Source organism: Ylistrum balloti, unplaced genomic scaffold (genome assembly GCF_031769215.1).
Source record: "Ylistrum balloti isolate Yb309-2 unplaced genomic scaffold, AGI_CSIRO_Ybal_v1 Utg370170, whole genome shotgun sequence".
Classification (NCBI taxonomy): Eukaryota; Metazoa; Mollusca; class Bivalvia; order Pectinida; family Pectinidae; genus Ylistrum; species Ylistrum balloti.
Genome location: NW_026782161.1, coordinates 237,733 through 264,772, shown reverse-complemented (window position 1 = coordinate 264,772; position 27,040 = coordinate 237,733). Strand labels below are relative to the sequence as shown.

Genomic DNA, 27,040 nt, shown 5'->3' with positions numbered 1-27,040 from the left:
ACCTGAATCAAAAGTCCATCAAAACATTGCTTTAAAGGAACGTGATCTCGCTGATCATGAACAAAAGAATTTATTACACAAATTGTTGCAGTGAAGAAATGATTTTGTTCTGGGAATTGTTATCTTTACATGTTGCAGATTTAATCTTTATTCTGTTCTCTTAAAATATGGTATTTATCTTGATACGTGTAAGCAATCTAGAAGGTCTGCTTATACATTGTTATGTGACCTTCATCAGATGATGGGCTGTACATTGTTATGTGACCTTCATCAGATGATGGGCTGTACATTGTTATGTGACCTTCATCAGATGATGGGCTGTACATTGTTATGTGACCTTCATCAGATGATGGGCTGTACATTGTTAGGTGACCTTCATCAGATGACGAGCTGTACATTGTTAGGTGACCTTCATCAGATGACGAGCTGTACATTGTTATGTGACCTTCATCAGATGATGGGCTGTACATTGTTAGGTGACCTTCATCAGATGATGGGCTGTACATTGTTATGTGACCTTCATCAGATGATGGGCTGTACATTGTTAGGTGACCTTCATCAGATGACGAGCTGTACATTGTAAGGTGACCTTCATCAGATGATGGGCTGTACATTGTTAGGTGACCTTCATCAGATGATGGGCTGTACATTGTTATGTGACCTTCATCAGATGATGGGCTGTACATTGTTAGGTGACCTTCATCAGATGACGAGCTGTACATTGTTATGTGACCTTCATCAGATGATGGGCTGTACATTGTTAGGTGACCTTCATCAGATGACGAGCTGTACATTGTTATGTGACCTTCATCAGATGACGAGCTGTACATTGTTATGTGACCTTCATCAGATGATGAGCTGTACATTGTAAGGTGACCTTCATCAGATGATGGGCTGTACATTGTTAGGTGACCTTCATCAGATGATGAGCTGTACATTGTTATGTGACCTTCATCAGATGATGAGCTGTACATTGTTATGTGACCTTCATCAGATGATGGGCTGTACATTGTAAGGTGACCTTCATCAGATGATGAGCTGTACATTGTTAGGTGACCTTCATCAGATGACGAGCTGTACATTGTTATGTGACCTTCATCAGATGATGAGCTGTACATTGTAAGGTGACCTTCATCAGATGATGGGCTGTACATTGTTATGTGACCTTCATCAGATTATCCGCTGTAGTTGTTAGGTGACATAAAAAGCACAGAAAGGAAAAGGAGACAAAAAATCCAACTTACAGATCTTGTAATATTGCTCAACATGATCTCTATGTGATCTCTTTTAATGTATCATAATTATAGGCAAATATTCAGGTAGATTGAGGAGAAAAAGAGAGCTTATTGTAGGTACTCTTCTACCCTTAAGTATATAATTTGATTATAAAAACATTGCTGAATCCATGTTTCTGACCCATATTCTGTATCTGTGGTAGAATATATCCATATCTTACATATGTTTAAAAGTTATCATGTCTTCTTGATTGATGTGTAACCTGATAGTATAATAACATTATTCTTTGTTTTATCAGTGAAAGGGTTATATTCCAATTCATGGAACAAAGAAATAATGCAAACAAAAAGAAAATAAAGAAAGTCCGTAGAATTGGTAAGTAAGAATATCATATACCATGAAATCTGGTCATTCATTCTGTCTGTAAAACTTCGTTAAATTTCTCCTATCTTTGAACAATAGCCTGCATGAAAATGAAGTGCTGTCTCTACCAATATATATTAAACTTGATCAGAACCTAAGGTAGTTGTTGCTTATAAATGATTTTTCATTTGAATGATCTAATGACAGTTATGCAAAGTTATATGATATAATTTTTTAATCGTGTTTTATTCAAAGTAATTCTGCTACCATTAACTTGTAAGGCTTGTGAGAAATCTTAGTTCTGAACATTTAACATATAGGTCTTCGTTGTATAAATCTATACATTTTACACAGGTGTTAGTTGTATAATTCTATACATTTTACACAGGTGTTAGTTGTATAATTCTATACATTTTACACAGGTGTTAGTTGTATAATTCTATACATTTTACACAGGCGTTAGTTGTATAATTCTATACATTTTACACAGGCCTTAGTTGTATAAATCTATACATTTTACACAGGCCTTAGTTGTATAATTCTATACATTTTACACAGGCGTTAGTTGTATAATTCTATACATTTTACACAGGTGTTAGTTGTATAATTCTATACATTTTACACAGGCCTTAGTTGTATAATTCTATACATTTTACACAGGCCTTAGTTGTATAATTCTATACATTTTACACAGGCGTTAGTTGTATAATTCTATACATTTTACACAGGTGTTAGTTGTATAATTCTATACATTTTACACAGGCCTTAGTTGTATAATTCTGTACATTTTACACAGGTGTTAGTTGTATAATTCTATACATTTTACACAGGCCTTAGTTGTATAATTCTATACATTTTACACAGGCCTTAGTTGTATAATTCTATACATTTTACACAGGCGTTAGTTGTATAATTCTATACATTTTACACAGGCCTTAGTTGTATAATTCTATACATTTTACACAGGCCTTAGTTGTATAATTCTATACATTTTACACAGGCCTTAGTTGTATAATTCTATACATTTTACACAGGCCTTAGTTGTATAATTCTATACATTTTACACAGGTGTTAGTTGTATAATTCTGTACATTTTACACAGGTTTTAGTTGTATAATTCTATACATTTTACACAGGCCTTAGTTGTATAATTCTGTACATTTTACACAGGTGTTAGTTGTATAATTCTATACATTTTACACAGGCCTTAGTTGTATAATTCTATACATTTTACACAGGCCTTAGTTGTATAATTCTATACATTTTACACAGGCCTTAGTTGTATAATTCTGTACATTTTACACAGGTGTTAGTTGTATAATTCTATACATTTTACACAGGCCTTAGTTGTATAATTCTATACATTTTACACAGGCCTTAGTTGTATAATTCTATACATTTTACACAGGCCTTAGTTGTATAATTCTATACATTTTACACAGGTGTTAGTTGTATAATTCTATACATTTTACACAGGTGCTAGTTGTATAATTCTATACATTTTACACAGGCCTTAGTTGTATAATTCTATACATTTTACACATGCGTTAGTTGTATAATTCTATACATTTTACACAGGTGTTAGTTGTATAATTCTATACATTTTACACAGGTGCTAGTTGTATAATTCTATACATTTTACACAGGTGTTAGTTGTAAAATTCTATACATTTTACACAGGTGTTAGTTGTATAATTCTATACATTTTACACAGGTGTTAGTTGTATAATTCTATACATTTTACACAGGAGTTAGTTGTATAATTCTATACATTTTACACAGGTGCTAGTTGTATAATTCTATACATTTTACACAGGTGTTAGTTGTATAATTCTATACATTTTACACAGGTGTTAGTTGTATAATTCTATACATTTTACACAGGTGTTAGTTGTATAATTCTATACATTTTACACAGGTGTTAGTTGTATAATTCTATACATTTTACACAGGTGCTAGTTGTATAATTCTATACATTTTACACAGGTGTTAGTTGTATAATTCTATACATTTTACACAGGCCTTAGTTGTATAATTCTATACATTTTACACAGGCGTTAGTTGTATAATTCTATACATTTTACACAGGCGTTAGTTGTATAATTCTATACATTTTACACAAGCCTTAGTTGTATAATTCTATACATTTTACACAGGCCTTAGTTGTATAATTCTATACATTTTACACAGGTGCTAGTTGTATAATTCTATACATTTTACACAGGCCTTAGTTGTATAATTCTATACATTTTACACAGGCCTTAGTTGTATAATTCTATACATTTTACACAGGTGTTAGTTGTATAATTCTATACATTTTACACAGGTGTTAGTTGTATAATTCTATACATTTTACACAGGCGTTAGTTGTATAATTCTATACATTTTACACAGGTGTTAGTTGTATAATTCTATACATTTTACACAGGTGTTAGTTGTATAATTCTATACATTTTACACAGGCGTTAGTTGTATAATTCTATACATTTTACACAGGTGTTAGTTGCATAATTCTATACATTTTACACAGGCCTTAGTTGTATAATTCTATACATTTTACACAGGTGCTAGTTGTATAATTCTATACATTTTACACAGGTGTTAGTTGTATAATTCTATACATTTTACACAGGCCTTAGTTGTATAATTCTATACATTTTACACAGGCGTTAGTTGTATAATTCTATACATTTTACACAGGCGTTAGTTGTATAATTCTATACATTTTACACAAGCCTTAGTTGTATAATTCTATACATTTTACACAGGTGTTAGTTGTATAATTCTATACATTTTACACAGGTGCTAGTTGTATAATTCTATACATTTTACACAGGCCTTAGTTGTATAATTCTATACATTTTACACAGGCCTTAGTTGTATAATTCTATACATTTTACACAGGTGTTAGTTGTATAATTCTATACATTTTACACAGGTGTTAGTTGTATAATTCTATACATTTTACACAGGTGTTAGTTGTATAATTCTATACATTTTACACAGGTGCTAGTTGTATAATTCTATACATTTTACACAGGTGTTAGTTGTATAATTCTATACATTTTACACAGGCCTTAGTTGTATAATTCTATACATTTTACACAGGCCTTAGTTGTATAATTCTATACATTTTACACAGGTGTTAGTTGTATAATTCTATACATTTTACACAGGTGTTAGTTGTATAATTCTATACATTTTACACAGGTGTTAGTTGTATAATTCTATACATTTTACACAGGCCTTAGTTGTATAATTCTATACATTTTACACAGGCGTTAGTTGTATAATTCTATACATTTTACACAGGTGTTAGTTGTATAATTCTATACATTTTACACAGGCCTTAGTTGTATAATTCTATACATTTTACACAGGCCTTAGTTGTATAATTCTATACATTTTACACAGGCGTTAGTTGTATAATTCTATACATTTTACACAGGTCTTAGTTGTATAATTCTATACATTTTACACAGAGTTGTATAATTCTATACATTTTACACAGAGTTGTATAATTCTATACATTTTACACAGAGTTGTATAAAACCTAAACAACAATTATCAAATATGCTCCTCCAGATTGCAGATGTTCCTCGGACCTCGTTAAAAATCTGAATAGATTTTAAACGTCATGGTTCCAGAAACATTGAGCTTTACAAATACTGAAGCTTTATGTAGAGTTTATATTTCGGAAACATTGTATTGCTTTACGAAACAAATGTTTTAATTACAGAGGCTGATGCGGAGAGTCTTCGGGAGCTCCAGGAATCGTGGACCAAGTAACCCCTATGTGCTAATCCATACTCATGAATGACCAGACAGACAAGCAAATTGTGAAATTTTTGAGGCAACCTGCCTCTTTATCAGGACACAAACATCACATTAATTATATTACATACATAGAACATAAAACAAATACAAAGTTATAAAGTTAAATCGAGAGCGGTGGTGTAAATTTAGGTTACTTGAGAATCCTTTTGGGCGATGGATGCCGAAGGCCGTTTATAACGGACAAAAACCATCGTAAATTGTTGGTATGGTTTGCACTGTAGACATTTAGCGTATATATGACAATAACTTATATAGATATATATACATGCATACAAATTGTACATGGGATATATATTAAACAAGGGTGCAATTTCGACAAGGAATTCAAATCTGAAACCTTGAAGTCATATTACTGTATATGATGCATAATAATGATAATGATTTCACTGTCTGAACGAGACAACTTCTCAGGATCATCAACAGATGAATGATTACTAAAATCTTGCGTTCACATCTACATCCCAGCTGTAAGATGTTGTGGACCAGTCAGTTTTAAATCATTGTATAAAGGTATAGTTATTGACCTTGTATTGACCTTGTATTGACCTTGGAAGGAAAATGGCGTGAAATCATTTGGATGACTTTACATCAAATTTTAATTACTAGATTTGTGATTCTGACAGAAATAACCAAACTGTTGGTTTGTGTTTTATTGCAAAATGAGACAGAATAATTGTTAAAGATATACTTACTTGCAATTAATTATACAATGAAACATCATTTCAACTCATATGGAATTTCATTCTTTGAAACAATTACTGAATGTCATCAATATCATCATTGATTGCAGTCATAAGGAAAGTTTTCTGTCTTATTTTGATGCAGGGAAAGAGCATGCATGCATAACAGGCAGTGTTCAATAAGATTCTTTATTTTGGTACAGTAATTAACCTGGAACACAACCCTGGAAATGAGATGTTTTGTAAACCTTGCTTACAAGGAGTTGTCAATATAATGATCAACCTTATAGGAACAAGCAGTCAGTATAAAACCCTCCTTTAACAGACATTCTATATCGGGAACATCATGTACAGTTTCTGTATCACTTCATGATTATACATTTGCAGTTGACCATTATCTTATTGTAATATATAAATTACAGCCTTCAATATATTTCTCAACTGATTTTGGCTGTAGAAATTGTGATCGCTTGAATTCATAAGTTTTATTGTTTTTTTTTTATTTTTCTCGGTGAATGATAAGTCATAACTGACAGTAAATATTGATTTAACAATACAAAAAGAAAGCAATCATTCAATATATGGACCTTTATGTTCAGAACCAGTGTATTGACCTCTGCTTGAGTAAAGTTGTCCAGTACCTCTCCCTCGGGAACTGCTGTTGGGTACCTTCCCCTTGTAACCAGTTGTCTGTATGTCCTCTCCCTCGGGAACTGCTGTTGGGTACCTTCCCCTTGTAAACGGTTGTCTGTATGTCCTCTCCCTTGGATTGTGTACCATTCCCTTGGGAACAGTTGTCAGTATGTCCCCTCCCTTGGATTGTGTACCATTCCCTTGGGAACAGTTGTCAGTATGTCCCCTCCCTTGGATTGTGTACCATTCCCTTGGGAACAGTTGTCAGTATGGCCCCTCCCTTGGATTGTGTACCATTCCCTTGGGAACAGTTGTCAGTATGTCCTCTCCCTTGGATTGTGTACCATTCCCTTGGGAACAGTTGTCAGTATGTTCCCTCCCTTGGATTGTGTACAATTACTATGGGAATAGTTGTTAGTATGTCCCCTCCCTTGGATTGTGTACCATTCCCTTGGGAACAGTTGTCAGTATGTTCCCTCCCTTGGATTGTGTACAATTACGGTGGGAATAGTTGTCAATATATACCTCTCCCTTTCAAGTTCACATCTACGTACCTTTCCTATGGAAACAGTTGTCAATATATACCTCTCCCTTCCAAGTTCACATCTACGTACCTTTCCTATGGAAGCAGTTGTCAATACATACCTTCCCCTAGGATCTATTGATTTATGTGATGAAAGTGAGAGATGGATTTGTCACCAAAATGTTGAGGGTAACATAACAACATATGTACTGTTAATATTTTTTATATGATTCTATATATTTACTATCGTGAAGGAAATTTTCATTGTCTTATGTTTGCTTTCATCGAGGGCATGTAGAAAGAGAATGTAAATACAATGATCCTCACTATAGTGGCCTTACTTACTACTCACTCTATCTCACGGAGATCACATGTACAAACTGTGATATTTTAAGTCCACCATCTTCTGATAGTGGGGTATTCCCCCTGCGTCTGTGGTCTATCATCCCCCTGCGTCTGTGGTCTATCATCCCCCTGCGTCTATGGTCTATCATCCCCCTGCGTCTGTGGACTATCATCCCCTTGCGTCTGTGGTCTGTCATCCCCTGTGTCTGTGGTCTATCATTCCCCTGCGTCTATGGTCTATCATCCCCCTGCGTCTGTGGACTATCATCCCCTTGCGTCTGTGGTCTATCATCCCCCTGCGTCTATGGTCTATCATCCCCCTGCCTCTGTGGTCTATCACCCCGCTGCGTCTGTGGTCTATCATCCCCCTGCGTCTGTGGTCTATCATCCCCCTGCGTCTGTGGTCTATCATCCCCCTGCGTCTGTGGTCTATCATCCCACGTGTCTGTGGTCTGTCATCCCCCTGCATCTATGGTCTATCATCCCCTTGCATCTGTGGACTATCATCCCCTTGCGTCTGTGGTCTATCATCCCCCTGCGTCTATGGTCTATCATCCCCCTGCGTCTGTGGTCTATCATCCCCCTGCATCTGTGGACTATCATCCCCTTCCGTCTGTGGTCTATCATCCCCCTGCGTCTGTGGTCTATCATCCCCCTGCGTCTGTGGTCTATCATCCCCCTGTGTCTGTGGTCTATCATCCCCCTGTGTCTGTGGTCTATCATCCCCCTGCGTCTTTGGACTATCATCCCCTTGCGTCTGTGGTCTATCACCCCGCTGCGTCTGTGATCTATCATCCCCCTGCATCGGTGGTCTATCATCCCTCCAAAAGTTTGTTTTAACTTATTTCTTGAGAAGTATTCGGTAGATACTTCCGAAACATCACATATAGGTTTCCCTTGGTCCCTAGTTTTGCCCTTTTGATTACTTACAGTATTAGGATAACTAAATGGCAAAGAAACAGCCATCTTGAATCTCGACAATGGAAGTTTATCATTATTTCTTGAGAAGGACTTGGGATGGATATTTCTTCAGTTTCATGAAAACATTTCCGTTGTTCCCTAGTCGTGCCCTTTTGATTTCAGACTGATCAGAATAAACATATTTGACAGCTAAAGATTATTTTTGCTATTTATTACAAGAAATCCTCAAATTTAATATAATTAATTAGAGCAAATAAGAGGAAAACAGACAAAATGAGAAAAAATCTCTAACTTATCCAGAACAAGCAAAAATCAAACATTGGTGGGTGCCAAGATCCCCCTGGAATCTCTTGTTTAACATTTAGTTAGTTTATGTATACTTTCCTGTAGGTTAGTGGGGTTGAGACCTATACACACCCTGTTATTTAGACATGTACTTCAAATGAACATTTACAATGATCAGCAGAAAAATATAATTTTGCACTATTTTGTATGTCTTTATACAACATATTCACATGTACCAATGGATATTCTGCTCACTTTTGTTTTATTTCTAATGATGTCATCATCATAAATGCTAAATATTGGTCAATGTGTAACTGTACACTAGACCAAACTGTTTTGTCTGTCATTGTATGACATAGATCACAGTGTTTTGTCTGTCATTGTATGACCGTTATGTACACAAAATGTGCTGAGGAATCACATCATGTACGATATTAAAAGAGGTATTTTTTGTGCTGTTAAATTTTTTTCATCTAATATGTACACATTTTTAAAAATTATTGGCTTTTTAAACTATGGACATGTACAACTACCACTACAAAATATGCAATAAATATGTATTTATTATTTGTCAATTTTTTGTTTTTTGTTTTGCGAGGATGAGGTGAGCTCAATGCTCAATACTTGTCTCCATTTCCACTTTGTAGTTATCTATGTACACATCAATAGTGAATTGCCCCTCTTTCAGTAGTGCTCAACACAATGCAATTCATGATCATTTTGTCAATCACATCTATCATGGATTTTACATATGAAATCTTCACAATCACTACAGCCTTTACTCATATCAAATGTACAGGGAAAATGTTTATACATACTTAACAAAGATTCATTATCTTTTCAGGTACCCTAATAATATATTGGAATTTTTTTTTTAATGTCAAACATTGACATATAGGCCACAGTAATCTACTTGTACCTTCCAAAGATCTAGCCATGTACCGACAACCAATCAAAAACAGATGTTGCCTCATGAAGACCAAAGCCAAAAAATAGTCAGTGATGTATCACAGAATGTACATGTCGTCTTCCTAGAAAAATAGTCAGTGATGTATCACAGATTGTACAAGTCGTCTTCCTAGAAAAATAGTCAGTGATGTATCACAGATTGTACATGTGGTCTTCCTAGAAAAATAGTCAGTGATGTATCACAGATTGTACATGTCGTCTTCCTAGAAAAATAGTCAGTGATGTATCACAGATTGTACATGTCGTCTTCCTAGAACAAGAGGCCCATGGGCCTTAACGGTCATCTGACAAAAAGCAAGCCAAACCTAGAAAGTGGGTTGAGGTCATTCATTTGAACAAACTTGGTAGCCTCTCCTCCAAGCATCTTACAGGCCCAATATCAGCACTCATGGACTTTTGCTTGTTGAGAAGAAGTCGTTTGTATATTTTAACATATTTGACCCCTGTGACCTTGAAAGTGGGTTGAGGTCATTCATTTGAATAAACTTGGTAGCCTTTCCTCCCAGCATGCTACAGACCCAATATCGGCACTCATAGACTTTTGCTTATTGAGATGAAGTCCTTTGTATATTTTAACATATTTGACCCCTGTGACCTTGAAAGTGGGCCAAGGTCATTCATTTGAACAAACTTTGTAGGGCTCCATGCCAGCATGCTATGGGCCAAGTATTAGCCCCCTAGGCCTTCTAGTATTTGAGAAGAAGTTATTTAAAGATTTTGACATATTTGACCCCTGTGACCTTGAAAGTTGTTCAAGGTCATTCATTTAAACAAACTTGATAGCCCTTCATCCCAGCATGCCACAGGCACAATATCAGCAATCTGAGCCTTTTGGTTATTGAGAAGAAGTTGTTTAAAGATTTTAACATATTTGACCCCTGTGACCTTTAAAGTGGGTCAAGGTCATTCATTTGAACAAACTTGGTAGTCCTTCATCCCAGCATGCTACAGGCCTTATTTTAGTTGCCTGGGCCTTTTGATTACTGAGAAGAAGTCCTTTGAAGATTTAAAGACATTTGACCCCTGTGACCTTGAATGAAGGTCAAGGTCATTCATTTGAACAAACTTGGTAGGGTTTCATCAAAGCAAGCTACAGGCTAAATATTAGTTGCCTGGGCCCTCCAGTTATTGAGAAGAAGTCGTTTGAAGATTTTAAGACATTTGACCCCTGTGACCTTGAATGAAGGTCAAGGTCATTCTTTTTAACAAACTTGGTAGGGCTTCATCAAAGCAAGCTACAGGCCAAATATTAGTTGCCTGGGCCTTCCAATTATTGAGAAGAAGTCGTTTGAATGAAAAGTTTACGCACGGCGGACGACGACGGACGAAGCATGATGACTATAGGTCATCGGACCCTTCGGGTCAGATGACCTAAAAATAGTCAGTGATGTATCACAGATTGTACATGTCATCTTCCTAGAAAAATAGTCAGTGATGTATCACAGATTGTACATGTCGTCTTCCTAGAAAAATAGTCAATGATGTATCACAGAATGTACATGTCGTCTTCCTAGAAAAGTAGTCAGTGATGTATCACAGATTGTACATGTCATCTTTCTAGAAAAATAGTCAGTGATGCATCACAGATTGTACAAGTCGTCTTCCTAGAAAAATAGTCAGTGATGCATCACAGATTGTACAAGTCGTCTTCCTGGAAAAATAGTCAGTGATGTATCACAGATTGTACAAGTCGTCTTCCTGGAAAAATAGTCAGTGATTTATCACAGATTGTACAAGTCGTCTTCCTAGAAAAATAATCAGTGATTTATCACAGATTGTACAAGTCGTCTTCCTAGAAAAACAATCAACCAACAAATCTAGATCATAATACCAACCTCCAGGGTGAAACCTCAGCAAATCCAAGGGATGGGCTTATTACTGGACCATGATAGTAACATTGTGTAATTAGTGATGAAGTTCAAAGACTGGAAATCACAACAATTTGTAAAGTATAAGTGGTTTCATTTCTTCTTCAGATGTTTTACATTGATACATCGTGAATAACAGTTCAATAGTGATGTCATATTGACAAGGGAGATAATGTTACGTCACTATTGAAATGTTATTTATGATGTCACAATTCATATCTATGTAAAACATCTGAAGAAGAAATAAAAGTATTAATGTTTTACAATTTGTTATTTTCCAGTGTTAACTTTTTTCTATATTTGCTGGTCAAGGAGAATTCACCACCACTATTCTATGTATATATGCAGTTTATGTACTTAAATGACCTTGGCAGTGATGTTCTGTGTTATGTAACATGTTGACATTGACCTGTATTTGGGACATCTGCATTGTGTTTCATTGACCAGAACTCACACTGCATGCTTCAATTTCCCACCTTACTAACAGGCATGTCTGGTCTGCTGAACATATTACAATTCAGTTTCCCTCTCACAAGAGCTACACACGCATATCGCTCTTATCCATAGTACATCTGTAGTACTGCTGTAAAGCGAGGATCTATAGAGTCGCTGGATAGTCTTATAAGTAAAGCCTGTGTGTGTGTGTGTGTAACTGAGAGTGTGTGTAACTGTGTAATACTTCTTCTTTCGTTTTACCTATAGTTAACATTATTCTTCCGACCAGCAATATTTGAAAAATATCACAAATGACAGTCCAAGTTGAAAAGTGAGTATTTTCATAACTCAAAATGACAGGCTTTAAAACTGACTGAAATCTGTCAAGATTAATGTACACACATTCTTGTTTTTCTAATCTCTATCTGACTCTTATAAAACAAAGCATTGAAAAGAAAATGTGGAAGTCTTACTGACTGATAGAGACATGCCAGGTAAATAAATATACACAAATTTATGTTAAACAAGATTTTTCAAATATTTATTTATATTGTTTTCACATTTACATATCATAGCATATAGGTCATGTAATTTAGTAAAGATAGAATGACAAAAACCTTGAATGGGAACCATGAACAAGGATTACAATATACTGCTTAGAAACCTGGTTTCAGGAGTTGCTTATATTCTTTTTATCTTAATTTTAAGTGCACTGTAATACTGCTGTCACATAAATTTGGTATGGTAGAAATTTTCATATTTTGAACAAACCTACATGTGATATAGCCCTGCAGCATAAAGCCCCAATATATGCAACTTTCACAAAAACGTGAGGAGAAAAACGGATCTCTCTATATAGATCGTAAAAATTAACTTATCTGATAAATACTCCAAAGGATATCATGTATGGGCATTAATACAAAAGACAGTTACATTTCGTGTAAAACATGTCTCCATTTACTAGCTTTGTTGGAAAATCCTTTCAGATGTTTCCTTGAGAGGTCTACTATTAAAATGTTAGCATATGAATGACTATACACCTGCATTCTACCTGTCATATGACAACATGAAAAGCTGGCAGCACATGTGACATCACACTCCACCTGTACACATGCCACTACACCTGTACATTTTCTGTTTATGCTGAGTATGCAGACTGGTCATGTGGGGCAGCCTTCAGAACTTTGTATAACATTGGTTTGTATTTTTAGTGTGACCCACTTTTATTAATTTGTGTTTGTTTCACAATCCCCATTGAGCACTTCTCTATAGACACCACTGAGCTGAAGCATGTTTCCATGTTACCTTTGCATAATATCAAGTGGAGATCTTCTCAAAACTCTCTGAATCACGTAAATTTGCAAAACAATGCCTTTATTAGGGCTTTAAAACTTTGGTTGATGTACCTGCGTTTTGGCTATATAATCCAGGAAATTAATACTGAGCTAGTACTGGCATAAAATACAATCAAATGTACTGATTCACTAAATGAAGAAATAATGTTTTTATAAACCATTCACACAGCAATAGTACTTCTTTGGACCAACCCATAATCCTGGTTCTAAACTGGACCTTCCCATAATCCTGGTTCTAAACTGGACCTTCCTGTTCCTGGATCTAAACTGGACCTTCCCTCTCCCTGTACTGGACTAGACCTTCCCATATTCCTGCTACTAATCTGGACCTTTCCATCCCCGGTACTAATCTGGACCTTCCCATATTACTGGAACTAATCTGGACATTCCCATATTGCTGCTACTAATCTGGACATTCCCATATTCCTGGTACTAATCTGGACCTTCCCATATTCCTGGAACATATCTAGACCTTTCCATCCCTGGTACTAATCTGGTCCTTCCCTTATTCCTGGTACTAATCTGGACCTTGCCATCGCTGGTACTAATCTGGTCCTTCCCATATTCCTGGTTCTAATCTGGACCTTCCCATCCCTGGTTCTAATCTAGACCTTCCCATATTCCTGGTACTAATCTGGACCTTCCCATATTCCTGGTACTAATCTGGACCTTCCCATATTCCTGGTACTAATCTGGACCTTCCCATATTCCTGGTACTAACCTGAACCTTTCCATCCCTGGTACTAATCTGGACCTTCCCATATTCCTGGTGCTAACCTGAACCTTTCCATCCCTGGTACTAATCTGGACCTTCCCATATTCCTGGTGCTAACCTGAACCTTTCCATCCCTGGTACTTAAGACAATGATTATATTATGATGTTGAATGACCTACAATACAAACTAGACTAGGTGTTGAAACAGAATTGATATGAAATGAAGCTTGTCATATCATGATCAGTATGGTATATAATATATGGAAAAATGTAAAATATTGCAATGATTTTAAATAAACATTATCTAAAAATGTAAATAATCAGTTTTGAAAACTAAAATAAAAGCACAATGTAATATGTACTCAAATATTCACAATCTTAAAAGTACATCAATATATATATTATATACATACACATTACATGCACACACTATGTAATTGATTTAAACAATTCTTAACTTTTGTATATTACACTTATGTACCTGCACATATATCGTGATGGTTTTTAAAATGAGGAAAAACAATAACTGACATCTGTGGTTTAGATTAAGTACATGGCAAATTGAATAACACTTACATATTACTGTAGGTTAAATCAATGTTTTTATCACAAAAACTGGCAATTATGAATTCAAAAATTAAAACATGATGTCAAAACTTCACTCCAGGACCTATACATTTATTCTGAAAAAATAATTTAGTGACAAGCAAACTTCAAGTAGTCTAAAATTACTGCACAAATACACTACATGTCCTGAGCATTATGAACATGTCTAATTTCTTTTACAATATATCATTAATCATTTACTAAAATGTTGAATTCAGTAGGTCTATGGGTGGAAGCTGAAATTGATTTTAATATAATATATATATCATTATATCACTATATGATACACTGTATAATGTAATGTTAACCTATATGCTATCTGGCTTAAATATTTCAATATTTTTTTTTCATACTGGAAATTGTACCAAAGAAAATTTGTGTTTCCATCTCTGACTGGAAGGTGTTTACATGCCATTTTCCAATGGACCCTAAACGAATATACACATACTTATTCAGTGTTGACAATACAGTGAGTATTATTATATTGCATTGGCAGAAGTTATACTGAATACATTTAGAAACTAAATTTGATTTTATAATATTTTTCCTTATCTAATTGATATGACAACATGTCCCATGTATCTGGCTTAAAAATATTTGCTAAACTGTATATTTGCAACTGTTGTAAAATAAAAAAATTCTTGCCATCTGGCATGTACTTCATGATCATCATCATCACAGCATACATGTAGAAATACAACAAATACTATGAATAATTATAAGCTTTTCACATACAATTCAATATAACTGTATGAAATGATCCCAATTTCAACCTAGTAATTCATCATTTACTGTGCAAACAGGCCACACATTACTTACGAGAAGGCAATAAATTTCTTGTCTGCTGATTAACGCACCCAAAAGACTATAAAACATCTCTCTGAAGAGCTAAACCTTGAGAGGATATTGCCATAGAAACAGCCTGATCGAGAAGGTCAGAACTGGACATTGATCCAGATGTTGTATCAGAGGTGGTGGCAAAAGTCGAGTTCTCATCAAGAATGATGCTCTGAGTATCTGCCAAACAACTGGGCTGCAAGTGACCTTGAGAGAAAACCATGTCAGATAAGTGAGTGACATGGGAAAGAATGGGTGCTAGTCTAGCATTACACACTGCCTGATGCTGGGAAACAAGGCCCTGACTGTGTATAGCCTGGTGTTGTGGGATAAGGCCCTGACTCTGTATAGCCTGTGATATTCCAGCATCTTCTACATGGCACTTTCCAGTTACAAAGTTATCACTATTGGTGTCTGGAGAAACACCCATATCTTCCAGTGTCTTATTAATAGCATTGTCTACCACTGCTTTAGCTATATGACTGTTTTGGCGCTTGGCTAGAAAACTATTGAACTCATTTGAAATTGTCGAACTTCTTGTTGAAGAATGAGGATTGTATTCTCTCCTGCTATTATTTGAAGATGAATTTTGATCTTGTAAATGAAACTTGGGTACAGGTGGATCACTCCCTTTGGCTTGTGTGATATCACAATTATGAATGGAATTATTGGATGTTATCCTGTCACTAGCTACAGGATCAGAACCATTTGAAGTTTGTCTTGGATTCTGAGATTCAATACTTTCTGCAGGATGTCCATTAAACCTTCTCCGCCTTGTCTCATTTGATGTCTGGTCAAGTGTTGGAAATTCTGGGTTACTAACAAGCTCGATTTCACTCTGACATGATATCCTGTTACAATCTGGTGAGTCAATAATTGTGGGAGATGCATACTCTGGATGCTTTCTGTGCACTGTCACAATGTTTTGGTTGGCCCTTCCATGATTTAGGTGTAGCTCAGTTGCCAGTCTACTCTCATGTACTTTAATGCCTTTGGTTGACTCGCCTTTTATCTGCCACTCATGTCGTGCCTTTTTAAACACAGTATTAGATTCATTTGATTCTTCTTTCTGAGCTTTCCGCTTTGATTCATAAGAAGAAGAATGTTTCATTTCCATCTCTAATTTAAAATAGCAATGTAAGATGGCTTTTCTGTCTGCAGTCCATTCTTTTCTTGGTTTATCTACAAAAACAAAAATATACCATAAGACAGAATCAAACCAAATTTATAACTAAAGAAGCAATAACAAGTCTCCAGGAACATAATGCTTCCCATCCTGTGCAAGGGCACCTTACAGGATATTTAGGTATAGGAGACCCTAGTGGGATCTTGATGTTTGTTGCTGTATGGACTTTATGTGAAAGTTCAATCTTTTCTGAATTACAATTAAGTTTGTCGATTCACACTAATTGCATTCATGGATTACATATAGTTGAAGTTTATGTCAGAATTCGGTAAAGGATCAGAGCAGGGTGGGTGGTGGTGAAGAAATATATTGTGTAATTGCACTTTTGAAGGTTAAGAAGAAGTAGAAGAAGCAAAAGGTACATGCAGAGTAAACTCCCCATAACCATGACAAGGGACTTAAACAATTCTATGATGAGGGCATTGGCATAAAAACAAGATATCTCCAAGGGACCTTAGCACCCTCCATGTTTGATCTTTATTTGTTCTTTCTTTAAATGTTTGGACCTTTTCCCTTCTTTTCTGTTTTTTCCATTTCTTTTCTCTTGGCTATATATGAAATCCGAAAGTTATCCTGAAGAAATAGTGAATATTTTTTGACAGTCAAATCTTATATAGTCATCTGTGACAGCCAGTCAGTCATTTTATTTTTGCGATCATGTCCAAACATCAAAAGAGCACAATTAGAGACATATAAAAACCTTTATATGAAAGTTTAAAAAGATCTGTTTTGTTCTTCTCAAAAAAAAAAACATACTTAACTTTCATCATCATAATCCAAGATTGACACTTATCTGCCTTTTTTTTTAAAACAGTCTAATTAATACCTGATGACGGTAATTTACCGTAAACTAAAATTATTTGGACATATTTAACCCAAGTTCCCCCCACAGGTTACTCTTCAATGTGCATGTTGGAGGTTGGTTATTTGGTAGGAATCTTATGTGCTAAAACAATTACGTCTGATCAGGGACATATAATACAGTATTATACGTCCCTGGTCTGATTTAGTAAATCAGTCAATAAAAATACAAATAGATATAGGGCATAATGCAGTTCGCTTTGTAATATCAAAAGTTCACTGAAATCATTTCTCACAAAAAATAGTATAATCAATTTGAAAATTATCAAAATTTCTACTAACTTTTATTTTAGAAAGATTAGTAATTATATAGTTTTGCATTGAAAATGCTTATAAATACAGTGAACTGAAATGTTCTCCAATCCAGGGAGGTTACAACTTACACAGCGATCATCCGATAATGTTTGCAGAGGGGATTAAACGTAGATTGCCTCACAACATCAGCTTTGTTCATTATCTTTTACGTAATACCATTACCAAAACCAAATGCAGTATTCAATAGTTCGGAAAAGCAAATGAAACGGGTAAGGATTATTTGTAGCGAATAGCCAAACAAGCAATCGAGGAAATGTCGTCTGGAATCACTAATCGACTGCAATTGTACCAGTCAGATACGGGCACTCCCTGTAACTCACCGCAGATAAAATGAGTTCACTTGTAACAAATATTCTGAACACACTGAATAGCAGCTCAATCCAATATGGAATATTTCATCGCTTTGTCTGTTATTTGTAACCGAATTTATATTTCCATTCCTGTCATCTACAAGGTGCAGACCATTTTTATGTTAATCGACGTCACCAAGAAGCTTGCCTAATTCCTTATTAGACCTGATGCAAAATAAACGTTTTGCAGCCATCAACAAAAGTAAATGTAAAATATTTATAGTCAATTCATTCTTGTTCATTTTGAATCTAAAATGAAGCGACGAATACAAAAATAAAAACAAATTCACAAATAGCACCCAGAACACAATTATTAATGGTAATTAGGCAACGTTATTGAGGCGAGATCTTACGAGACTTGTCAGCCATATTTGTTTTCTCTAGCGACTGAGCCAACATGTACGGCTAAAATGTTATGAATCCTCCGATGACGGAACTAAGTTATCAAGCTATCCGCACAGCCAACCAGGCTCGGGAGGCGGTATGTATTTCGCTTATGGATATGTGAAAAATATATTTATATTGTTCGTTAACATTGTAAGGACACCTGTTTAGCTGTTGATATTCATTGATTCAGCCCATCGGCATCGGCTAATAACATGTATTTCGGCTTCATCCACATGAATGTACAAACCAGGTCTATGTACATATATCATTATGTCTTTAAGAAGTTTTATTATGCAGAAGAAAAACCCCAATAATAGAGTATTATTTGAACGTTTTTCTCTAAATTTCACGCCAGGCACTTGTTGAAAAGCTAGGAAGGAGACAAATATAATAATAAGGGCTATCTACAAGAAAGGTTCAAAATCGGAATTTTGCAATTATAGACCAGTTAGTTTGACTAATGTTAATATAGAGTTGATAGGAAATGATGAGAAAATATTTAACGGCATTGTAAAAGATATGGACATAAATGATTTATTAAGTCACAGGCAGTTTGGATTTACATATGCAAGATGATCTTAGATAGCGACAGCTACATTTACTAACTGTATTTGGAGAGTGAACCAAGGTTATTGATAATCTAGGAAAACAAGATATACTTTATATGGATATCATGAAGGAAGACATTTGATGAAGTCCCTCACTGACATCTCCTTACAAAACTTACAGCTTACAGAATCAGTAACATGCCACAGAGTATTAGCCAATGGCCAAAACATCAATGTACAAAAGTGACAAAGAATTGTTGTTGGTCCAATTCATATTTGTCATGTATATCAAAGATTTTTTTCTTTTGAAGAACCAGCATCCCCATATGCTATATTTGTGGATGACACAAAGTTATTTAGACAAATAAAAAATGAAGAAGATGTTTAGAATGGTCTGGATAAATTAAAAAAAAATTATTGAAGTGGCTATTTAGTTCCATCATAATATCTTATTTGGCATTCTGCTGGTACATGTACTTGTTTAAGAGGAGAAGGAAGTCTGTGTGAATTGTATAAGGTATACATAAAACCTGTACATGTGTCACTCAGTTGTTTCTTTCTCTCATTGCTATTTATACCTGAAGACAGGTGTCATTTGGTCAATTATGTCGAAGAGGTAGCAACCTAAAGTAAACAAGGCTAGTGACTTTTGCAAAATGGACAAAAGTTGCTGAAAGAGCAGTGATTCAATATTCACATAAGAACGGTTTATCACGTAAGGATATCCACACTGATGTGGTAGCAACGCTAGGGAATGGTGCTCCTTCATTAAGCCACAGTGAAAATGTGGGTTACAGAATTTAAATTTGGCAGGCAGAGCCTTGGGGATGACACCCGTCCTGGTCTGTCATTTGCCATGGCTGCCATTAACGATTGTGGTTTTGAATTGACTGAGCATCTGCCATATTCGTCTGATCTTGTTCCATCAGACTTTCATCTATTTCCGAATTTGAAAAAGGCCATTTCTGGTACCCACTTTCAGCCAGATGATAATGTCATACATGCAGGACTTTCTGAATGGCCAAGAAAAGGACTTCTGTAAAAGTGGCATTGAGTTGCTTAAACATTGCTGGCAAAAGTTAATAGATACTGAAAAGGTTTATGTTGAAAACCAATGCAATATGTCTGCCAAAAGTCAATCCCTTAAATATGAAACTCACAACTTATCAATCAGCTGTCATAGATTTATCCCTCAGTGGAGGTAGCATGCTTTTTTGGGTAACTATTGCAAAAGTCTTGTCCTATAAACACAAAATCTTTCTCTGTGTATCTCAATTTGTTACATATATACAGAGAAAATGTGATTACAAGTAAACACAGTTATATAATTTCCCAGCTGTTAATTACTCTAAACTTGATAACTTTACATGAGATTCTGACTGCATGCCAATATATATGGCCGATGATAAAAACATTCAAATTTTATTTATTTATTTGTTGTTTTTATCCCCAAACTATCATATATGACTGACAACTTTTACATATAACTATGTGAAGGGAGGTAATTCAATATGGCGGACGCAGAACTCGGGAATGATAACCCAAAGAATGGCATGTACCTGCGTATAATGCACACACCCTTTTTGACACGATAGTTTTAGCTTAAAAAAGTGTGCACTATACGTGGAAATTTATGGTAATCATAAATACATAGAAAGTTCGAATTTCATTGCAGGATGAGCTTAGGACTGAAAGTAGAAAAAAGAACTTACTGATTTTAGTCCTGAATTACATGCATGAAGAAGGGTAAGTGTGTTTTTGGTAGCCCTAAATATTTGTGCGTCGCAATATCGTCATTTCCAAGTTCATTGTAATACATTGTTATATTCTCTATCCTGTTATTCATCTCATTGTGTTTTATCATTTTTACTTAGAGACCTTGTGCTATTATTTATTTACCAAATTTCTCTGCCTAGAAAGAAGTAAAGCAGTACATGAGTAATACCAGGGTATGCTTATGTAAGATATATGATATAATTGTTGATTAATTGAGAATATATTGTTGAGTTTGATATCACCTAAAACTGGGTAAGTATCAATAGATAAATCATGAAATGAAATAAATTTTGTTTATAACATGAAAAATCTTAATTCATCAAGGCCAAAAGAAAGATGATTCTAAAAGATGGACTTTGATGGGCCCCCAAATTCTCTTGTACATCCATGACTATAGTAATTTGTCTGCATCATATCCTGAAAACATGTTTTCAACTTCCACTGTTTTCTAGCTATCTAGACTCTGCACAAAGTTTAGCAAAGGAGACAAATATAGACCTAAGTAAATATGAGGTGTGTGATAACATTGACCTGGAGACAATTCTTATGGAGTATGAGTCCTACTACTATGTCAAATTTGCCAAGTATCCAAAGATCACCAAGAAACTCACACAGAGTGGTAAGTGAACAAGGATTTCTACTTAAGGCAGTTTTTATTTTACCAAACTTGGTATGATTAGGAAACAATTACTCTATAACATTAGTATAAGGTGGAATGGAAGAGCCTGTTTTTATGCATGCTTGTGTATTTAGTATAGATCTTACAGATTTGTTCTGTTTCACATGAGACGTTTTGTCTAAAAAGTTTACCATATAACAGTCATTTTGCATAACATGTTATCAATAAGTCTGATGTAACTATGACCTTCACACACACTCTGTAATAAAGTTATGATTAACTAACGTAATTAAATTATAATGATAATGTGATACTTATACAATATAATGTAATACTCATACACTATAATGTGATACTTATACAACATCTTGTAATATTTATACAACATCATGTAATATTTATACAATATAATGTAATACTTTTACACTATAATGTAACACTTTAACACTATAATGTAATACTTATACAACATAATGTGATACTTATACACTGTTATGTTATATTTATAAAATATAATGTGATACTTATATACTATAATGTAATACTTATACACTATAATATAATACTTATACACTATAATGTAAAACTTATACACTATAATGTAAAACTTATACACTGTAATGTAAAACTTATACACTGTAATGTAATATTTATACAATATAATGTGATACTTATACACTATAATGTAATACTTATACAACATAATGTAATACTTATACACTGTTATGTAATATTTATAAAATATAATGTGATACTTATATACTATAATGTAATACTTATACACTATAATATAATACTTATACACTATAATGTAAAACTTTAACACTATAATGTAAAACTTATACACTGTAATGTAAAACTTATACACTGTAATGTAATATTTATACAATATAATGTGATACTTATACACTATAATGTAATACTTATATACTACAATGTGTTACTTATACACTCATTGCAGCTAGAAATTTAAATGCATGATTCTGTAGAGCTTGCATGTACTGCCGTTATTTGAAGAGTATGTGAAATATATACAATAGTGTGTCCCTCAATATAAGATATTATCTGTACCATTCTCATGAGCCTGAAATATAATTATGACCTACATTCTTTCCACAGGACATCCAGGTAGATCGTCATGTGAAACTCTGTGTGCCCTGAGTTTTTTCTCTTTTATTAACCTGGAATAACATATCAGAAATAAGTTACAAATTATTGTTGATGTGTATCAATTTTTGCAAAATATCATATAATTATATGCTACATTTAAAACTGATAAAAAAGAAATTTATAGTAGAGAACATGTAGACTGAAACACCTGGTAATAACTATGTACCTGTGTATCGTTGTAAATCGAAAGAAAACTACTTAATCAATGACATGTAACACCTCATAGTCACATTATGCAGAAATCCATTATTTGTATTATTTTTAGAGATTTAATGCTTCTAAAGAAATTAACTACAAACAATTTAAATTATTCAGAGTTATTATTTCTGGTATGACATGATAATATCTGTGTGTGATATTTATTTTGTGATACTATCCATATTATTGATGCATTGCTATAATTAATTGACCTGAAGTTAACTACTAACTTATTTACTTTGATGTCATCACACCTACAAAATCTACCTTGGGGTATGTGATAAGAAGGTTCTTTAAATGAGACAAAGTTGTTTACATGTTTATCAACATTGTAAAACTTGAATGACTCCTATTTAACAAGACACTGATTTATAAATGTCAAATTCATGATTTTTAAGCTATTTCTTATAAAAGAAGTTTTGTGAAAATTCAGATTCACAAAATTCTACTAATTTCAGAAGAGGGAAAACAAACTTTCCCTCGGTTTATTTAAAAATTTTTCAGTAGTCATCAATCGAACGAAAAAGCTAAAAACAAGCCATGCGGCTTATACTCGGGTGTGGTTTATAGCCTTGGAAATATGGTTATGTGTATTATGACAAATGCTAACACTAAAATGTCAAACATGCTGGAGTTTGTACCAGTGTATATAAATATTCCTACCAATATGTGTGATTCCTTTGAAAATGTATATAACTTGTGTGACTTTTTCATATACCAATCTGCACTTAACACTGACCGTTCCCTTATTTTCATTATATTTTGTATTCCAAACTCTTTCTATATATCACCTGAATTAATATAAAAATAAATCCTGATACATCCCATTTTGTGTATGAAATAGAACACAACATACAATGTGTAAGTCTTACTGAGTAGGTCATAATGAGGGTATCACATGTGGGGCAATGTGTTCTTATTTTTCATAAACTTAAGTTGGTATATTGATTCACATAAAAGATTCTACATGCATTTGGAGGGTAAAACTGTTTGTATACTGATGTGTGTTAGAGAGGTTGAAGAAGACTGTTGACAAGAGACCTTTAATGAAGACAGTGTGTGAGGGAAGTGGAATAAGACTGTATTTTAGAGATGTTTGGTAAAGACTGTTTTGTGAGAGGGGTTGACTGTATAAGATTGTGTGAGAGGGGTTGACTGTATAAGATTGTGTGAGAGGGGTTGTGTGTATGAGATTGTGTGAGAGAAGTTGACTGTATAAGATTGTGTGAGAGGGGTTGACTGTATAAGATTTTGTGAGAGAAGTTGTGTGTATGAGATTGTGTGAGAGAAGTTGACTGTATAAGATTGTGTGAGAGAAGTTGTGTGTATAAGATTGTGTGAGAGAAGTTGTGTGTATAAGATTGTGTGAGAGAAGTTGTGTGTATAAGATTGTGTGAGAGAAGTTGTGTGTATTAAATTGTGTGAGAGAAGTTGTGTGTATAAGATTGTGTGAGAGTAGTTGTGTATATAAGATTGTGTGAGAGTAGTTGTGTGTATAAGATTGTGTGAGAGAAGTTGTGTGTATAAGATTGTGTGAGAGAAGTTGTGTGTTTAATATTGTGTGAGAGAAGTTGTGTGTATAAGATTGTTTGAGAGAAGTTGTGTGTATTAAATTGTGTGAGAGTCGTTGTGTGTATAAGATTGTGTGAGAGTAGTTGACTGTATAAGATTGTGTGAGAGTAGTTGTGTGTATAAGATTGTGTGAGAGTAGTTGTGTGTATAAGATTGTGTGAGAGAAGTTGTGTGTATAAGATTGTGTGAGAGAAGTTGTGTGTTTAATATTGTGTGAGAGAAGTTGTGTGTATAAGATTGTGTGAGAGAAGTTGTGTGTATTAAATTGTGTGAGAGTCGTTGTGTGTATAAGATTGTGTGAGAGTAGTTGACTGTATAAGATTGTGTGAGAGTAGTTGTGTGTATAAGATTGTGTGAGAGTAGTTGTGTGTATAAGATTGTGTGAGAGTAGTTGTGTGTATAAGATTGTGTGAGAGAAGTTGTGTGTATAAGATTGTGTGAGAGAAGTTGTGTGTATAAGATTGTGTGAGAGAAGTTGACTGTATAAGATTGTGTGAGAGAAGTTGACTGTATAAGATTGTGTGAGAGAAGTTGTCTGTATAAGTGTGATTGTGTGAGTGTGAGAAGTTGTGTGTTTAAGATTGTGTGAGAGAAGTTGTGTGTATAAGATTGTGTGAGAGAAGTTGTGTGTATAAGATTGTGTGAGAGAAGTTGTGTGTATAAGATTGTGTGAGAGAAGTTGTGTGTATAAGATTGTGTGAGAGAAGTTGTGTGTATAAGATTGTGTGAGAGTAGTTGTGTGTATAAGATTGTGTGAGAGTAGTTGTGTGTATAAGATTGTGTGAGAGTAGTTGTGTGTATAAGATTGTGTGAGAGAAGTTGTGTGTATAAGATTGTGTGAGAGAAGTTGTGTGTTTAAGATTGTGTGAGAGAAGTTGTGTGTATAAGATTGTGTGAGAGAAGTTGTGTGTATTAAGATTGTGTGAGAGTCGTTGTGTGTATAAGATTGTGTGAGAGTAGTTGACTGTATAAGATTGTGTGAGAGTAGTTGTGTGTATAAGATTGTGTGAGAGAAGTTGTGTGTATAAGATTGTGTGAGAGTAGTTGTGTATAAGATTGTGTGAGAGTAGTTGTGTGTATAAGATTGTGTGAGAGAAGTTGTGTGTATAAGATTGTGTGAGAGAAGTTGTGTGTATAAGATTGTGTGAGAGAAGTTGTGTGTATAAGATTGTGTGAGAGAAGTTGTGTGTATAAGATTGTGTGAGAGAAGTTGTGTGTATAAGATTGTGTGAGAGAAGTTGTGTGTATAAGATTGTGTGAGAGAAGTTGTGTGTATAAGATTGTGTGAGAGAAGTTGTGTGTATAAGATTGTGTGAGAGAAGTTGTGTGTATAAGATTGTGTGAGAGAAGTTGTGTGTTTAGGATTAAGTGTTTCAAACTTTATATACTTAAGATTTCATTACAATAAAAATGGATATATAAAATCTAATGCAGAAAGCTTGGTTAATTAAAGATATTTATAATTTAAACAACTTTTGAAGACCAGTCTAACCTGAGTTGCCTCTGGCCCCACACCAAATATTTTAAAGGATAAAAGCCTGATATTTGGGCCAGATGAAACTTGGTTAAAATTAAATATGTTGGATGTAAAATTTCACACTTTTCTTGTGTATTCTCTCTAGCAGGTGATGGGCGTGGTCGGGCTCCACACAAGATGACACGAACAAACAGGTTGGTAAATCATAAACTTAACCCTGTATTAACACACACTGTAGATTACTTTAAGTAAATGCTTAAATGTAGGTCTGATACATTCTTTCACGCTGTTTTTTGGTACAATGTACAAAGAAGAGCTGTAATACGTCTAAATCGTTAGCATGATAATTATGAGAAAAAGTTCTATCAGGTAGCTATATATATAACTGCACAGTATTAACCACTATAATGTAGAATATTCTTTATATGTTGAAATTGAAACATTTGAAGTCAGTGTGACCTTAATATGTTCAGTCAGGCTTTAGGTATATAGTAAGTCACCTCAACAAGCATAAGGCACTAGGTTATACACAATTTCCTTTAGGAGTTTATACAGAAAGACATGATTTAAGTGATAATCCTTGGTAGTTTCTTGGTTGTACAGTTTGTGTAATTTTTATGTTCTGGTACCTTTTTTAAGAAACAATAAAGAAAGGTAAAAGTGAATGTTTGATTGACTTTCAGTGTAAATAACCCTACTGTGTCTTGTGTCCTTTTGATCTGATAGATTGAGATATATAAGTATCTATGGCGGTGGTGAATATGCATTTCAGTCTTCTATGTACATATATAGATAGTTCACTACTCTCGTATATCTTCAAATAGATATTTATTGATTTTGGATAAACATCTTTTCCCTCACATTAACATATGTATGTACTTACAAGCTGAAATGCAGATTCATGTTAATTCTATTATCTAGTTCATTGTTTGTGTCACCTGTTGAAAGTAATGACTGTTTTTAACAGCTCTAG

The 27,040-nt window shown here is 34.3% G+C and overlaps 3 protein-coding genes across 6 annotated transcripts in view; 2 read left to right on the top strand and 1 right to left on the bottom strand.

Annotated features, from left to right (window-relative positions):
• Window positions 1–9,392, top strand: part of LOC132551061 (uncharacterized) — a 41,448-nt gene extending 32,056 nt beyond the window's left edge. For both annotated transcript variants that reach the window (XM_060215163.1, XM_060215162.1), the window contains exons 18-19: window positions 1,535–1,611; window positions 5,339–9,392. In XM_060215163.1, coding sequence (XP_060071146.1) covers window positions 1,535–1,611; window positions 5,339–5,388 — 127 coding nt within the window. In that variant the 3' untranslated portion in view covers window positions 5,389–9,392. The remainder of the gene's footprint in view (window positions 1–1,534; window positions 1,612–5,338) is intronic.
• Window positions 9,393–14,403: 5,011 nt separating this feature from the next.
• On the bottom strand, window positions 14,404–18,404 carry LOC132551060 (uncharacterized). Of its 3 annotated transcripts, XM_060215160.1 has the most exons (3): window positions 18,291–18,404; window positions 15,591–16,790; window positions 14,404–15,199 (listed from the first exon to the last, which is right to left on the bottom strand). In XM_060215160.1, the coding sequence occupies exon 2, from the start codon at window positions 16,723–16,725 to the stop codon at window positions 15,637–15,639; it is 1,089 nt and encodes a 362-aa protein (XP_060071143.1). In that variant the 5' UTR covers window positions 16,726–16,790; window positions 18,291–18,404; the 3' UTR covers window positions 14,404–15,199; window positions 15,591–15,636. The 3 variants fall into 3 exon arrangements, with proteins under 3 accessions (XP_060071143.1, XP_060071141.1, XP_060071144.1); XM_060215158.1 differs by having other exon boundaries at window positions 14,404–16,790; XM_060215161.1 differs by lacking the exon at window positions 18,291–18,404 and adding an exon at window positions 18,039–18,185 and having other exon boundaries at window positions 14,404–16,790.
• A 331-nt stretch (window positions 18,405–18,735) lies between these two features.
• The window catches only part of LOC132551066 (katanin p60 ATPase-containing subunit A-like 2), a 35,661-nt gene continuing 27,356 nt past the window's right edge, over window positions 18,736–27,040 (top strand). Inside the window, exons 1-6 of the mRNA XM_060215171.1 lie at window positions 18,736–18,801; window positions 20,931–21,001; window positions 21,484–21,650; window positions 22,770–22,778; window positions 26,213–26,261; window positions 26,707–26,721. Of these exons, the coding sequence (XP_060071154.1) occupies window positions 18,736–18,801; window positions 20,931–21,001; window positions 21,484–21,650; window positions 22,770–22,778; window positions 26,213–26,261; window positions 26,707–26,721 (377 nt within the window). The remainder of the gene's footprint in view (window positions 18,802–20,930; window positions 21,002–21,483; window positions 21,651–22,769; window positions 22,779–26,212; window positions 26,262–26,706; window positions 26,722–27,040) is intronic.